The sequence below is a fragment of the Hypanus sabinus genome, chromosome 4 (assembly GCF_030144855.1).
Source record: "Hypanus sabinus isolate sHypSab1 chromosome 4, sHypSab1.hap1, whole genome shotgun sequence".
In the NCBI taxonomy this organism is placed as follows: domain Eukaryota; kingdom Metazoa; phylum Chordata; class Chondrichthyes; order Myliobatiformes; family Dasyatidae; genus Hypanus; species Hypanus sabinus.
In genome coordinates this window covers 180087238-180104544 of record NC_082709.1, presented here as the reverse complement: position 1 = coordinate 180104544, position 17307 = coordinate 180087238, and the positions used below count along the sequence as shown (strand labels likewise).

The window sequence follows — 17307 nt, the reverse complement described above, 5'->3', positions numbered from 1 at the left end:
TCTGCAGGTGCTGGAAATCTTAAACAACACACACAAAATGCTGGAGGAACTCAGCAGGCCAGGTAGGATCTACGAAGGGGAATAAACAGTTGATGTTTTGGGTCAAGACCCTTGATCAGGACTGGAAAGGAGGGTGGAAGAATCTAGAATAAGGAGGTGGGGAGAGGGGAAGATGGCAGGTGATAGGTGAGATCAGGTGAGGGGGAAGATGGATGAAGTGAGAAGCTGGGAGATGACAGAAGGAAGTGGTGGAGGGGTTAAGAAGAAGGAATCTGATAGGAGAGGACAGTGGATTATCCATGAGAGAAAGGGAAGGAGAAGAGGAGCCAGAGGTAGGTGAGGTGAAAGGGGAACCAGATGGGGAATGGAGAAAGATTCAGATTCAGTTTATTGTCATTTAGAAACCACAAATGCAATGCAGTTAAAAAATGAGACAACGTTCCCCCAGAATATCACAAAAGCATATGACAAAACAGACTACACCAGAAAATCCACGTAATGTTTGGCAATCCCCAATCCAGAGTCCGGAGAGGCAGCTGCGTATTAATATCGCACTACCGTCTAGCGCGTTTCCCCGGAAAGGAGCTCCAAATCCACCAGACAAAAACAAGACCAAAAACTAAAGCTACAAGACCTGCACAAAAACCACATAATTACAACAGTGCAAACAATAGCATAATTGATAAAAAGACTATGGGCACAGTAAAAATAGTCCAAGATGTTAAAAGACTTAAGTTCAAAAGAGGGAAGGAGGAGAAATTACAAGATGTTAAAGAAATCAATGTTGATATTGTCATATTGGAGGCTATTATCTTTGGCTTTCTATCTGGCTCGACACCCTCGCCTGGCATTGCTGGGAATAATCCAGCCACCAGTGTTATAGACATGGTGTATGCTACTTCCCATCCTGCAGGACAGAATAATGTCCCACTGAGAGAACAATTGCTTCACTCCTCCTGCTTAGCCCCTAGTTGACAGACATTGATATTTGTGCTGACCATCGGGCTGAAACGCCGACTATACTTTTTTCCGTGGGTTGCTGCCTGGCCTGCTGAGTTCCTCCAGCATTGTGTGTGTGACTTTGCAATAGCTTTCTGTATGTTGTGGAATTGGTTTTAAAATTCTCTTACTTGTTTTAAAAGTTTTCAATGGCCTGGGACCTGAGTGCATCACAAAATCGCTTTTGTTTTATAATCTTTCTCGAGCTCTTTACTCTTCTTCCACCCGGCCTCTTTAAACAATCTCCCTCAAAAGATAATTGGCGGGTCAGATTTATTTAATTACCCTCCTAAACAATGGAACTCAATACCTAAAACTAAGGGATGCAGAGTCAGGTGACCCTTCTAAACACCAACTCAAAACCTATTTATTTAATTTTGCTTTTAACTAAATTTTTTTCTTATTTTCATGTTTGCACTTTATCCCATTGTAAAGGGAGGTTCATGAGAATGATTCCGGGACTGAAAGGATTACTGCATGAGGACTGTTTGAATGCCTTGTGCCTGAACTCACTGGAATTCGGAAGATCAAGGGGAGATCTCATTGAATCCTATCAAATGTTGAAAGGCCTTGATAGGGTGGATGTGGAGAGGATTTTTCCTATGTTGGAGGAGTCTAGGACCAGAGGGCACAGCATAAGAGTAGAGGGGCATCCATTTAGACAGAGATGAGGAGGATTTTCTTTAACCAGAAAGTGGTGGATTTGTGGCCAGATAGCTGTGCAGGCCAAGTCCTGATGAAGGGTCTTGGCCTGAATCGTCGACTTTTTATTCCTCTCCATAGATGCTGCTTGAGCTGCTGAGTTCCTCCAGCATTTTCTGTGTGTTAATCTGGACTTCCAGCATCTCTTATGTTTACAATGTAATACTTGCCAGATGACCTCTCTTGGTAACTAAGTGGCACAGATAAAACTACGGCCTCGCTGCTCCATGTGATCCCCATTCAACTTTGACCTCCAGCGCTGTTTGTGTGTTAGTTTGCATCTTCCCTCCAGAACGTGGCAGGAAACCAGAGGACCTGCTCACAGAAATGTGCAATTTGAGAAGTTAATTGTCCTTTGTAAATTGCCCCTATGCGTAGGTGGGTGGTGGAATCTGGGGGAGTGATGGGAATGCGCAAAGCAGGCTTGGTGGGCTGAGTGGCCTAATTCTGGTACTATGTGCTTGTGGAATGTGGAGAGAACAAGGTGTGGTATTATTGACTCTGAAAGATGGGAATACTTTACTGATGCCTTGTAAAGATATCCCATCTTCCAGAACAGTACTGGTATTGTAGATAGTGTGAGAGTCTGCTTGACTATAAAGTCATCGACTATGTATACTGCTTGGAGCTCCAGCAGACATAGTCAAAGTTCCCAAGAATAGGAAGTTTTATGTAACAGCGCACACTACAAAGCAGCAGCTTCCCCTGGGAAATTTTTAATATTGATTCTTATGAACTTTGGGGGTTTATAATGGTGCCATGATAGTGTAGCAGTTAATACGACACTATTATATCTGATTTCAGAGTTCTATTCCAGTGCCACCTGTATGAAGTCTGTACGTTCTCCCTTTGCTTTGTTTCCTCTGGTGCTCTCGTTTCCTCCCACAACCCAAAGATGTGGGTTAATTGGTCATTGTAGATTGTCCTGTGATTAAGCTGGTGTTAAAAGGTGGGGTGCTGGATGGCATGGCTCATTTGGCCAGAATAGCCTCTTCTGCACGATTTTGCTAAATAAAATAAATATTTGATAATGTCCCTCCATTTACAGTACCTGATTAATTTGTAGTATCGGGAAAATCTGGAATTAAGTGTCCTAACTAATGACTGTTGAACTTTAAGCCCATGAAGGATAAGCTAGCTAACACAAAAGTTCAATGTGGTTGCTTCAGCCAGATGAATGGATTTTGCTCTTGGCTGTAGATACAAACCCATATTCTAGGAGGAATGAAGAAGGGTGTCAGCCTGAGAACTGTCAACTGTTTATTCCCTTCCATAGATGTTACCTGACCTGCAGAGTTCCTCCAGCATTTTGAGTGTCGGTCTCAAGACTTTCAGCATCTCATGTCTCAGATGGCAGATGCTGGGATCAGGATAAACAATCTGCTGGAGGAACTATGGCTAACAGTAGTAATGCCTTTTGTGTTGCAAAATCCTGCATGAACAAATTGAGTTCATAATGGAGATTGTATTAATAATGGAAGTTGTATGTGTCTTGGTCAACCATTTTCAGGGGGTCAAGGAGGGTTTTCTTACTATAAATTCTCTGGGAACCCTAGTAGACATTCATTCTTAAAGGCAGACAGTTATTTAGTGGTTTTCAGAGTGGGTCATTGTGAAATAATGTATAGTGACATGGCAGCATAGTGGTCAGTGTAATGCGATTACAGTGCCAGTGATGTGGGTTCAGTTCTGCCGCTGTCCAAAAGGAGTTTGTCTGTTCTTCCCCGTGACCACTTGGAAACACTGTTTGGATCTTCAGCCACCAGCTGCAGACAGGTCCACACTATGTCCATTTTCCGCCCGCTTTGGGGCAACATGGTTGCTTCCTCTGGGTTTGCTGGTTTCCTCCCATATTCCACAGATGTGTAGGTTAGTAGGTCATGTGAGTAATCGTGCAGCGTGGGAGCATTGTGATGGTCCGCTTATTGTGCTATATCTCTAAATAAAACTTGTTGCATAAAAATTCTGGTGAACAGTAATGTACAGTGCACAGGGAGAGCTACACTATTGGAAATACCTCTTGAGAACAACATCATGGTAGCCATTGAAAACAAAAATTCCAAGGCATAGTTTTAAAATTTCTCAAATGTCTTGGTCCCTATTGAAAGATAAATAAAAGATGTTTTCTGAATATCATCAGAGGGTCACGAGAGTGTGAAATGAGCTGCCATTGCACGTGGTGCATTCGAGCTTGATTCATTCAAGAGAAGTTTGGATAGGTACATGGATGGTTAGAGTATGGAGGGCTATGACTCTGGAGCAGGTGGATGGGAGAGGGCAGTTTAAATATTTCAGTACAGATTAGATGGGCTGGAGGGCCTGTTTCTGTGCTGTATTTTTCTATAACTTTATGTAGCTCCTTGATATAGTATACTACCACAATAATTGTGGGGCTTCCTCCCCCAACTTGGTCCCTCCGTCTCCAGTAGCAGAAGAACCTACTCTGTGTTCCTTCTCCACTGTGCCCTTGCAGTGGCTGCGCCAAGATGCAGTGCAGCCCTCGGCATGCACTCCTGCAGCCTGGAATATGCCAGGTGGAGCATTCCTCCACGGACATCTCAATGCGGCAGAGCAACAACTTTTGGTCAGACCAAAGGGCTTCTCAATTGACTAGGAAAAGGAATCATGGCAGTTGATAGGAATTGCTCTGTTGGAAGCCAGTATGAACTTGATGGGCTGAATTTCCCCTTGTGCCATGACTGAAAATGTGACAGTATTTGGAGGCAATATCTTCACACAGTGACCAACCTCTGGAAGTTCCACGTAGAGTTTAATTTGTGTTAAAGAGAAAAACAAGTGGCTAAGGGTACAGTAGGTTCAAAAAAAGTCAAGAGTTATGTCATTAGCAGATAGACATCAAGTTAAAATTGCACAGTGTGCTTATTTTTTTAATTGTTGGATATTAGGCACAGCAACATAATTTATCTCATTTTCAAGTTACATACCCCCAAAACATAAAAGTGCTTGCACTCAAATAATTTCAAGTTAATAAACTGAGAAAAAGTGTTGAAAATATACAAGGCACACCTGCATTAAGTGAAAACTGATAGGCATTTTTTTTGAAGGACTTGTATAAGAAACATATCAGTAGCAAACATCTGAAGTTTGCTGTGTGGATACCTCTGCAAATTCTGACAATCTTGTATACATTTCTGTCTATCTGAGCTCATGTGGACATAATAACCAAATATTCTTAATCCTGGGGGCCTGCATGCAAATAATACTTATGAGGGATTTTCCTTGTTAATTTCCAGAACCTCTCTAGAAATGTTATATTCTAGGGTTCTTCCCTGGAATACTGCTATTTCTGAGGTTCCCTGCTAATACTGATTCTGTAGAGATTTTTTCTTGGAATATTGTTCTGTTTCTCACTCGGGCCACTGCAAATACTGAAAGTTTCTCGAATACAGATGGGACATCAGGATTCCACAACAATGACACTGTTGGGGTGGACCCAACACAAGATACTCCTGCCTTTAATCTCACATGTAGTTTACGGTCAATTATAAACCACATTTGTACAATTTATAGCAGCCTTGGACATTTGATGTACAGTATAAAATTAAGAACTGCAAGATGTAACTGTTGGTCAGGTGGGAGAATGGAACATATAACAGTCCATACACAGGCAGTATGAGAGCGATATGATGTCAGTCCAGATACAAGAACCTGGCTTCAATGTTGTAATTCTGCACCTTTGTTGTATAGTTTTATAGGAGAAAGGGATTGAAAGGGATAATAAATCAGGCACTATGGAATGGTGGAGCTGAATGGCCTAATCCAGCTCCAATGTCTTAAGGTCTTGGAAGGGAGGAATATGGATAGTACAATTGACTAGGTATGGATAATAATATGCAAATATATTTGTTCAATTGTATATGACATGCCCCATTTCTCAACTTGTCCAATTAATTTCTGCCTTCAAAGCCACAATTCACATCCTGTAAATTCTAGCTTCCTGCCACCATCCATTTGCAAATTACCTTCCCTCCTTAATGATCCATCTGTGTTCTTAATTTTTGGCTCCAATGCCCCAAGAATTATTATGACATTGTTTGTAGCTCTCCATAACATCCTTTTTGACATTTTGATTATCACTCTTTGAACTACAATGCAATTGCAAACTAAATTTAGAGTCACAGAAAAGTACAGCACAGAAGCAGGCCCTTTGGCCCATTTAGTTCATGCCAAACCATTTAAACTGCCTACTCCCATCAATCTGCACCTAGACCAAAGCCCTTCATACCCCTGCCATCCATGTACCTCTCCAAACTTCTCCTAAACATTGAAATTGAGCTGCATCCACCACTTGCTCTGGTAGCTCATTCCACACTCTCACAGCCCTCTGAGTGAAGAAGTTACCCCTCATTCCCCTTAAATGCTGCACCTTTCACCCCTAACCCACGAACCTCTGGTTGTAGTCTCACCTAACCTCAGTGGAAAAAGCCTGCTTGCCCTACCTATACCCCTTATAATTTTGCATACCTCTATCAAATCTCCCTCAATCTTCTATGTTCCAAGCAATAAAATCATAACCTACCAAATCTTTACTTAAAGCTCAGATTCTCCAGTCTCAGCAATAATTTATGCAACCAATTAAGCCTTGTGTCATTCTTACAAATCCAATGGCATCCAAAATGGGTATATTTAACACGGAGATTGACAGGTTCTTAGTTAGGTGTCAAAGGTTACAGGGAAAAGGCAAAAGTTTGGGGTTGAGGGGGATAATAAATCAGCCATGATGATGGGAAGATCCGATGGGCCAAATGGCCCAATTCTACTTCTATGTCACATCAAAATTGAATACTGTTTCTACATGGTGTAAATAAGCTACTGAAGGACCTCAATAAGCTAAGCAGTGTCTGTGGAGAGAAATGGGGAGTCGCTATTTTAGGTGGAGACCCTTCATCTGGACTCTGAAAATAGAATCTGTTTCAGGCTCTGTCCAATCAAAGCAACATGTCTGAATTCACACACCTCACTTGAAAACAAAATAACAATGCTTCATTGGCTTTTTGGTTCGATTTTGCACATGGAAATTAGCTTTCAGTGATTTGTGCAAATTATCCATAGCTTTGTCAGTCTATACATGGTGCAAAATTAACAAATTTGTTATTTAAATTCAGAGTGAAGGACTTCACATTTCACCCCACATACACTCTGTGGCCACTTTATTAGGTACACCTGCTTAATGCAATTATCAAATCAGTCAATCAAGTGGCAGCAATTCAATACATAAATGCACGCAGGCATAGTCAATTGTTGTTCAGTACAAACATCAGAATGGGGTAATGTGATCCAAGTGAATTTGACTGAAATGATTGTAGGCACCAGACAGGTTGATTTGAGAAACTCAGAAACTGCTGCTATCCTGGGAAATTAATGCATAGCAGTCACTAGAGTTAATGGAGAATGGTACAAAAAGCAAAAAAAGAAAAAAAATCAATCCAGTGAGTGACAGTTCTGTGGACAAAAACCTTTTTTTAAACGACAAAAATCAGAGGAAAATGGCCACACTGGTTCAAGCTGACACGAAGGCAACCTTAATTGAAATAACCACACATTACAGCAGTGGTGTGCAGAAGAGCATCTGTGAACACACAACTCAAATCTTGAAGTGGATGGGCTACAGCAACAGCAGACCATGAACATACACTCAGGAGGTACAAAGAAAATGGTCACTGAGTGTAGTCTTTCTCATTTAGAGCTCTCTAAAGATTGTTATAGAAAAACTAGTGTTCATTGGTGTTCTGATACTCATAACTTGTTTGTGAACCAATAGTTTTATAAGAAAACAAAGTACACAAAACAGAAATTAAGACACTTGAAGGTCACTGATGGTGAAGAGTTCAGATTATTCCAAGCTACTCGTGACTACAGGTCAACTCCAGGTTATGAACACCTGGCTTACAGACATAAAATGAACATATAAATTCAAAAGCACAATGCTTGTAGAGACAGTTGTTCCCACAACCTTTTTTAGTGAACGTTCTTCCTTAACAGCCTTACGTGCTTTTGGATGCAATTTATTACAACATTGAGAAGGTATGGAAATATTATTTGTGTATTGTTTAATTTGCTGTCAAAATTGACTTGGGGATATCTGTAAAAATGGATCCTGATCATTACCAATCGATGGATTGTACTCTCAGTGGCCACCTTATTAAGGACTCTTGTACACCGGCTCGTGATGCAAATATTAAGATGGCCAATTATGTAGTAGAAACTCAATGCATAAAAGCATGCAGACATGGTCAAGAGGTTCAGTTGTTGTTCAGAGCAAACATCAGAATGGGGAAAGAAATGTGATCCAAGTGACTCTGATCATGGAATGATTGTTGGTGCCAGATGGGGTGGTTTGAGTATCTCAGAAACCGCATCTCCTCCTGGGATTTTCACATACAACAGTATATAGAGCTTACATAGAACGATGCGAAAAATAATAAACGTCCAGTGAGTGGCAGTTCTGTGAGATAAAATGCCTTATTAATGAGAGAGGTCAGAGGAGAATGGCCAGACTGGTTCAAGCTGACTGGAAGGCACAGTAAAATAACCACACGTTACAACAGTGGTTTGTAGAATTAAATTTCTGAAGGGACAACATGTCAAACCTTGAATTGGGAGGGCTATAACAGCAGGAGGCCACACCGGGTTCTACTCCTGTACCTAATAAATTGGCCAATGAGTGTATAGCACTGGGCAGATCCTTTCTGTTTACATGGATAGGTTTAGATGTCTGTGGGCCAAATGCAGGCAAGATGGGACTAGCTCTTTGGGCGACACATGGATGAGTTAGGCCAAAGAGCCCGTTTTCGCATGTGACTTAATGACAAAATTGGATGAAAGCTAGTTACCAGCCAAGATTAAATCTCTTCTGATATTTAATTTCTGTTGGTGTCAATCATCAAGTTTATAAATAAGATGACTGGCATTAATATCGTGAACAGTCATACATCACCTTACAGTAAATCAAGTGAGCCTGCTCTGACAGAAACTGTGAGTGAACCAGACAAAATATTAGGACAGCTTACACTGGTGCCAGGGGGCACGGGGAGGGGGTATCTGGGCCCCAACAGCAGAAGGCAAGGCCAGTAAACATGGGAATGGAATTCAAGGAGATGCTGGAGGCCAGCAATGAGGGAGTGGTGTCAACATCTACCCCGTTGTCCCAAATGCAATATTCTTTATGGATTGGAGAAGTGGTTTGGAATTCTTCAAGGATGTACCATTCTTCGCAAGATGTCAGATGACAAAAGACTTGGTATGTTTGAAGTCCTGTGTTTGTAAAGAAACAAAGATAGTCAAATTAGTAATTGTATCTGGAAAATGAAAGCCATTGCCTGAAACCATTCAAGCCTGGCTCTCCATTCAATATAATTATGGCCCTATCTACGCCTTAACTCCTTTTAGATCAAGTGTTCACACACTGGGGTCCACAGACCCCTCAGTTACTGGTAGGGGCTCATAGCAAAAAAAAAAGTTGGGACTCCCTGTCTTAGAGCATAGAACAGAGTGGCACAGACCAGACTCTTCAGATTACAATGTTCTATAAACTAAACACCAAACTAAACTAATCCTTTGCCTACACCTGGGGTTCCCAACCTTTTTTTAAAAAATTGCATAGACTTCTACCATAAACCAAGGGGTCCATAGACCCCAGCTTGGGAACCCTTGGTCTACACAATATCCACATCCCTCCATTCTCGGCACATCCATGTGCCTACTTAATGCCTCTTATCTGCCTCCACCACTACCATTGGCAGTGCATTCCTCTGAGTAAAGGAAAATTGCCTGCACATCTTTGAACTGACCATAAATGCATGTCCTCTAGTAGTAGATATTTCCACTCTGGGAGAAAAGATATCAGCTATCTATGTCTCATAATCCTGTAAATTTCTATCAGGTTTTTCCTCAGCTTATCTTAAAGAGAAAACAATTCTAGTTTGTCCAGTCTCTGCTTGTAGCATATGCCTTCTAATCCAGATGTTATCTTGTTAAATCTGCACCCTCTACAAATCTCCCAAATCCTTCCTATAATGGGATGACCAGAACAGAATGCAAGATAAAACACAAAACAGTATGTTCTTTTTCTTTCATCTATGTGCCCATCTTAAATGTCCGTACTGTGTCTGCCTCTATCACCACCCCAGCAGCACGTTCCATCATGTGCTGAATTGTATTGACGTAAGCCATCATGGTCTCATGACCATGATTGTTCTTGGCAAATTTTACTACGTAAATGGGTTGCCATTTCCTTCTTCTGGGCAGTGTCTTTACAAGATGGGTGACCCCAGCCATTATCAATACTCTTCAGAGATTTTCTGCCTGGTACCAGTGGTCACATAACCAGGATTTGTGATTTGCACCTGCTGCTCATACAACCATCCACCACCTGCTCCCATGGCTTCATGTGACCCTGATCCTGGGGGGGTGGGGGGGGTGTTAAGTAGGTAGTACACCTTGCTCAAAGGTGACCTGGAGGCTAGCAGAGGGAAGGAGTGCCTTACACCTCCTTTGGTACCTACCACTCTTTGTATAAAACTCAACCTCTAACATCTCCCGATGCTTTCCTCTGAAATATCTCTAATTTATCTGTCTACTACTGTGTTAAAAACGTTCTCTGACACAATCCCCTGGCCCCACTATCTTCCAATCATCCTATAAATAAGCTCCTCACACAAGCCATTTCTGCCCCGGGGAAAAAGTCTCTGGCTGTCTTCTTGATCAATGCCTCTCAATGGTACACCTCTATCAGCTCCAAAGAGAAAAGCTCTAGCTAGCTCATCTCTTCCTCATCAAACATGCTCTTTAACCTAGGCAGCATAGTGGTAAACCTTCTGCACCCTCTCCAAAACTTGCAAATCCTTCCTATAATGGGATGACCAGAACAGAATGCAATACTCCTGCGCTTTATTAAGCCTCAGCATAATTTCCTGACTCTTGAATCCAATTTCTCAGTTAATAAAGGTAAGCATGTTCTTTACCACCCCTATCAACTGTTAATTGTGTACTTGCCTTTATATCTCACACATAGACCATAAAATATAGGAGCAGAATTAGGTCATTTGGCCAATCAAGTCTGATCCATCATTTAATCATGGATGATCCAATTTTCCATCTCAGTCCGATCTCTGTCCTCTTCCCATATCCCTAAATGCCCGGACTAAAGAAGAATCTATTAATCTCGGCCTTAAATATTCCCAATGACTTGGCTTCCACAGTTGACTGTCAACAATTTTCACAGGTTCACCACTCTCTGGATAAAGAAATTCCTCCTCATCTTGGTTCTAAAAGGACACCCCCTCTATTCTGATGTCGTATCCTCTGGTATTAGACTCCCCCACCATAGGAAACATCCTCTCCACATCCACTCTATCAACATTTGATAGGTTTCGGTGAGGTCACCTGTCATTCTTCTGAGCTCCAGTGAGTACAGGCCCTCATCAAACACTCCTCATGTGACAAACTTTTCAATTCCAGAATCATTTTTGTAAACCTCCTTTGAATCCTCTCCAATGTCAACACATCCTTTCTTAGATAAAGGGCCCAAACCTGCTCACAATACTCCAGGTGAGGCCTCACCAGTGCTTTATACAGCCCTAACATTACATCCTTGCTTTTTGCATCATTGTGCTGATTCTCCATAACCCTCAGTCTGCCTTCTCATTCAAATATCTGTCTCTACCTTAATACTGCTGGTCATCTGCCCTCCATAAGCCTCTGGGGTAAGAATTCCAGAAGTTCGGAATTTCTTTGCAAAAAAAAAGTCTACTCACCGCCATTTTAAATGATTGTCCCCTTTTAACTATAAGCACATAGCAAGGTTCCTGCAGCTTTCCCGATCATCGACTGGCCTTTGGATATGCAAGCTCAAAGCTAATAAATTTTGTGACAACAGGGAGGGGAGTGGGGGCAAGGCTAAACACTGGTCTTGTTATGCACACACATCCCAGTTACAAGACAGAGCTATGCTGAGCCTCTTTCAATGGACTTGGACTCAGGATCAATGCAGCCTGCACAAATGCAATTTCTTCCAGCTCTACTTTTTATCCAATGCTTTATATCCCTTTCCAGTCTAAGGGTAGTGCTGGTGGGAGGACAGAGTGTTTCAGCAAAGGCGAGCCAGTGGGACTCTCGCCCCAGGGATCGGGAACCAGGGGTTCAGAATAACGTGTGGCAGGACAGAGCTGGGGATGTTTTCTTGACCCAGTGCCTGTGTGCACACGAGTTACTTCATGGCTGACCCAGCGTAAGACAAGCTGGAATGTCTTCATCTGCGGTTGATCCAGCATGAGATGGGGTACTGTTGTGTGCTTGTTCTTGCAGAAACATGGTTCCAGGACAACATCCCATGCACCATAAATCTTCAGCCCATGCTACTCACGGATTTACACCAATATTATTTTGTGACTGTGCACGATCGTAACTATACGTGCTGTGTGTGACCGTATGTACTGTGTTTTGCACTTTGGCCCCAGAGGAACACTGTTGCATTTAGCTGTATACACATGTATGGTTGAATGACAATTAAACTTGAACTTGAACTTCACACTTACTTCAGGGGGAGGAGGAGCGTTGGCGCGACTGGCAGCACTCGACCTGTGGAGACAGAGAGGGAGGGTGAGCATGTTCCAATGATGGGAGAATGGAGGGGGAGCGGAGTGGGGGTGATCAGAGGAAAGGGGCCTGTAGGAACTGGCCTCAACCATGGTGTGCACAGCCCCAGAGACTGAACAAAATGTGAGTGTGGGGGGGGGGGGGCGTGGAACTTAAGCAAAGGGGGTGGGGTTTACATACACAAAAATGCTGGAGGAACTCAGCAGGTCAGGCAACATCTATGAAGAGGAATAAAGAGTAAACATTTTGGCCAAGACCCTTCATCAGTACTGGTAAGAAAAGGGGAAGAGCCAGAATGAGAAGGTGGTGGGTGGGGGGGGGGGGGGAAGAGGAGTGAACTAGTGAGTGATAAGTGAGACCAGGTGAGGGGGAAGGGGGAATGAAGTGAGAAGCTGGGAGGTGACAGGGAGAAACGGGAAAGGGTTGCAGAAGGAATCTGATGGGAATGGAGAGAAGACCGTGGGAGAAAGGGAAGGGAGAGGTTGCAGGGATGGGGGGTGTTCGTACCTGGGGGCTGGCCAGTGAGAGGAGAGGTTGGGAGATGGGCCACAGGCTCTTGGTTAAGTGGGTGTTGAGTTTGCAAGACCCAGGATCCAGGCCAGGGAGGAGTGACCGCAGCCTCCTTGCCAGGGAAGAACACAGGCACTGGAACCAGGAGTCTGTGGAGGTGGGAAGCAGGGGTTTTGGCCCAGGCTCTCACCCGAGACTGACAGGGATTAAGGCCCAAACCTTTGGCCAGGATGGAGAGACAAGAAGACCGCGAGAGGAACTGGCACAGTTGCATGGTGGATAGCGCAGAGCGTTACAGCACCAGCAATCTCAAATGGTTCAATTTCCACTGCTGCTTAAGGAGTTTGTAAGTTCTCCCTGTGACCATGTGGGTTTCCTCTGGGTGCTCCAGTTTCCTCCTACGGTCCAAAGCAGTGGTGGACATGCTATGTTGCCACCAGAGGCACAACAATACCTGCGGGCTGCCCCCGTCATTTTTGGACTTTTCATCAATGCAACTGATTCATTTCAAAATGCGTTTTAATGTCTTGATGTACATGTGACAAATAAAGCTAATATTTAACCTTTTAGTCATTGAACAGTGTATCCACATCCTCCAGGCAGTGACTTTGGGACTCCACCACTCAGTTCCCAGGAAGGACCTACAGCCTGAAACATTCACTTGATTCCACCCTCCATGGACGCTGCCTGATCTGTTGAGTGATTTCAGCATCTTCTGCTGTAATCCCCTCCACCAATCTCCCTGAGAAGACTAAACTCTCTGCCTCCCCCATTTACTGACCTCTCTAAGGGGGGGACTGGGTCCCCTCCATCCACCTTGTCTGGGTTTCTCGTTACGTTATACTTACGTGGTAGATCTTCTCTCTGTGGAGACAACAAGAAACAGATTTAGTACTCGGCCCAGCAACATCATGCTTATAATTCCAGAACTTGAACAATCGCAAATGAGAAGAGAACAAGTGCAGGTTGAAGAAACCTTCACAATTATACTTTGATGTGACTGGACTCAGGACAAGGCAGACATTTCACAACACTGATCAGTTAATGAGGGTTAAACATCTAACATTTCACCCCCCCCCCACTCCATTCCAGTCTCAGTGTCCCCCCTATCCCACTTGGAGATCTGAACTCCACTTGTCTGCAAATTCTAGTGTCATCAGTCATGCCATTAGGACATGTACTGCTTAGTTACTTTACGGTGTAACAAATCATTGGCTTGACTCAAAGTATGACAGCACAGGAAAAGTCCATGCTGTCCTGTTTATCTGCCTAGTCCCATTTGACTGCGCCCAGGCCGTAGCACTCTATATCGCTCTCATCCACGTACCCATCCAAACTTTTCTTAAAGTTCACAATTGATCCCACATCTAACAGTTCCTCTGGCAGCTCAAACCGTCCTCTGAGTGAAGAAGCTCCCCCTCAGATTCCCCTTAAATATTTCACCTTTACCCATGACCTCTAGTTCTCATTGCCCTCAACCTAATGGGAAAAAGCCTGCATGCATTCACCTCATCCATACTCCTCATAATTTTGTAACTGGGCGGAAGTTCCCACTTGCTTCAAAAAGGTAACAATTATACCAGTGCCTAAGAAGAATAATGTGGGCTGCCTTAATGACTATCGCCCAGTAGCACTCACATCGACAGTGATGAAATGCTTTGAGAGGTTGGTCATGATTAGACTGAACTCCTGCCTCAACAAGGACCTGGACCCATTGCAATTTGCCTATTGCCATAATAGGTCAACAGCAGATGCAATCTCAATGGCTCTCCACACCTGAACAACACAAACACCTACACATCAGGGTGCTCTTCATCAGCCAGAGCTCAGAGGCATTAAATAAGCACATGGAGGCTAGCAAAAAGGTAGCAGGTGAAGCCCGGTGGGTGGGAAAGTTCAGAGGCTGGCGAGGAAGGAATTTGATGGAGGAAAGTGGACCATAGAAAGAGATGGAGGAGGGGACCCGGAGGGAACTGATAGGCAGGTGAGAAGGAATAAAGTGGGGAATACGGGGATGAAATTTTTTACTGGATGGAGAAATTGATATCCATGCCATCAGGTTGGAGGGTACCCAGACAGAATATAAGGTGTTGTTCCTCCACCCTGAGGGTGGCCTCACCTTGGCACAAGGCATCATGGACTGACATGTTAGAATGGGAATAGGAATTTGCACCAAAATATTTGGCCACCATGAAGTCTGACTTGGGGATGGAGCAAATGTGCTTCACGAAGCGGTCCCCCAATTTACGATGGGATTCACCAATGTAGAGCAGGCCTCATCAGGAGCATCAGACACAATGGTCAACCCCAGCAGATTCGCAGGTGAGCCCAGAATGGAGGTGAGGGAGGAGGTGAATAGGCAGGTATAGCACTTGGGCCAATTGCAGGGGTAAGATTAGAGGGGGAAGAATGAATGGATAAGGGAATTGTGGAAGGAGGGCCCCTGGTGAATAAAGCGGGGGAGGGGGGAGGTAAACATATGTTCAATCATGGGATCCCTTTGGAGATAGCGGCAGTTGTGGAGAATAATGCGTTGGATGCAGAGGCCGATGGTATGGTAGGTAAGGCCAAGCGCAACTATCACTGTTAAGGCGGCAGGAAGATAGGGTGAGTGCGATGTACGGGAAATGGAGGAGATGTGGGTGAGGGTAGCATCAGTAGTGGAGGGAGGGTAACCCCTTTCTTTAAAGGAGGACATCTCTAATATTCTGGAATGGAATGCTACATCTTGGGAACAGATGAGGCAAAGAGCCAAAGGGCATGTTTCTGAACTGTAGTGCTCACTATGCCTCTAAACCAGGGGTTCCCAGCCTTTCTTTAATGCCATGCACCAAAGCACTTAAGTGAGGGGTTTGTGGAGCCCAGGTTGGGAACCATTGCTCTAAACCTTTTCTGTTTATGTAGTAGTCCAAGGATCTTTTAAGCGTCATTATTGTACAGTACCTGCCCCAACCATTTCTTCTGGCATTTCATTCCACATTTATTTATTTAATGATACAATGGACCCTTCTGGCCCAATGAGCCACACCAGCCAGCAACCCACCTATTTCAGAATCAGAATCAGGTTTATTATCACCGGCATGTGACGGGAGATTTGTTAACTTAGCAGCAGCAGTTCAATGCAATACATAATACAGAAGAAAAATAAAAATAATAATAAATAAATCAGTTATGGTATACGTGTAATGAGTAGATTAAAAATGGTGCAAAATACAGAAAAAATGTATATTAAATTAGTGAGGTAGTGTTCATGGATTCAATGTCCATTTAGGAATCGGATGGCAGAGGGGAAGAAGCTGTTCCTGAATCACTGAGTGTGAGTCTTCAGGCTTCTGTACCTCCTACCTGATGGTAACAGTGAGAAAAGGGCATGCCCTGGGTGCTGGAGGCCCTTAATAATGGACGCTGCCTTTCTGAGACACTGCTCCCTAAAGATGTCGTGGTACTTTGTAGGCTGGTGCCCAAGATGGAGCTGACTTGCATAACTACAGGACAATTTACAGTGACCAATTAACCTACGAACCGGTACGTCTCTTTACTGTGGGAGGAAATCAGAGCACCCGGAGGAAACCCATGCAGTCACGGGGTGGCGGGGGGAGGAGACGTACAAACTCTTTACTGACGGCGCTGGAATTGAACTCTGAATTCCCACATCCTGAGCTGGAGCTGTAATAGGCTGCGTGAACTGCTGTGCTACCACCATCTGCGTGATGAAGTCACCCCTCAGTTCTCCGTTGAGGTACCTTCAGCAGCGGGTCAAGAAGGTGACTCACCAAAGTTGAGTTTAAGTTCATATGCGTACGTGCAGGTGTACACACATGTAATGAAAGATTTACTAAGGTGAGCATCTTGGGCAACTGGCATCAGAGCACATAGCATTCCCACCAGTGTCTCAGGGCAGGTCGGAATAAACAAAAAATGCTGGCCTTACCAACAATACCCAAATGTACAGATGTATGGGGCAGTATGAAAAGCGTAGTGGTTAGCACAATGGTTTATAGTGCCAGCAATCACAAGTTCAGGGATCAATTCCCACCACGGTCAGTGAGCAGCCTTACGTTCTCCATATCACTGTGTGGGTCTCCTCCAGGTGCTCTGGATTCTTCCCACATTCCAAAGGCACGGGTCCACTCTCACTGCTCTACTCTCTCTGACGGTGAGACCAGGCACAGCTCAAATGGCATCTATAAATTTGTTGATGACACAACTATTGTTGGCAAAATTTCAGATGGTGATGAGGGGGCGTACCGGAGCGAGTTATGTCAGCTAGTTGAGTGGTGTCGCAGCAACAACCTTGCACTCAGTGTCAGTAAGACCAAAGAATTGATTGTGGGATTCAGAAAGGGTAAGACGAGGGAGCACAAACCTATCCTCATAGAGGGATCAGAAGTGGAGAGAGTGAGCAATTTCAAGTTTCTGGGTGTTAACATCTCTGATGATCTATTCTGGGCCCAACATGTCGATGCAGCTACGAAGAAG

At 43.9% G+C, this 17307-nt stretch overlaps 1 protein-coding gene across 1 annotated transcript in view; it reads right to left on the bottom strand.

Annotated features, from left to right (window-relative positions):
• Positions 1-4452: 4452 nt before the first annotated feature.
• Positions 4453-17307, bottom strand: part of LOC132393538 (junctional adhesion molecule B-like) — an 85250-nt gene continuing 72395 nt past the window's right edge. Inside the window, exons 8-10 of the mRNA XM_059968919.1 lie at positions 13677-13692; positions 12258-12300; positions 4453-8976 (exon numbers count right to left, since the gene is read on the bottom strand). Coding sequence (XP_059824902.1) covers positions 8944-8976; positions 12258-12300; positions 13677-13692 — 92 coding nt within the window. The 3' untranslated portion in view covers positions 4453-8943. The remainder of the gene's footprint in view (positions 8977-12257; positions 12301-13676; positions 13693-17307) is intronic.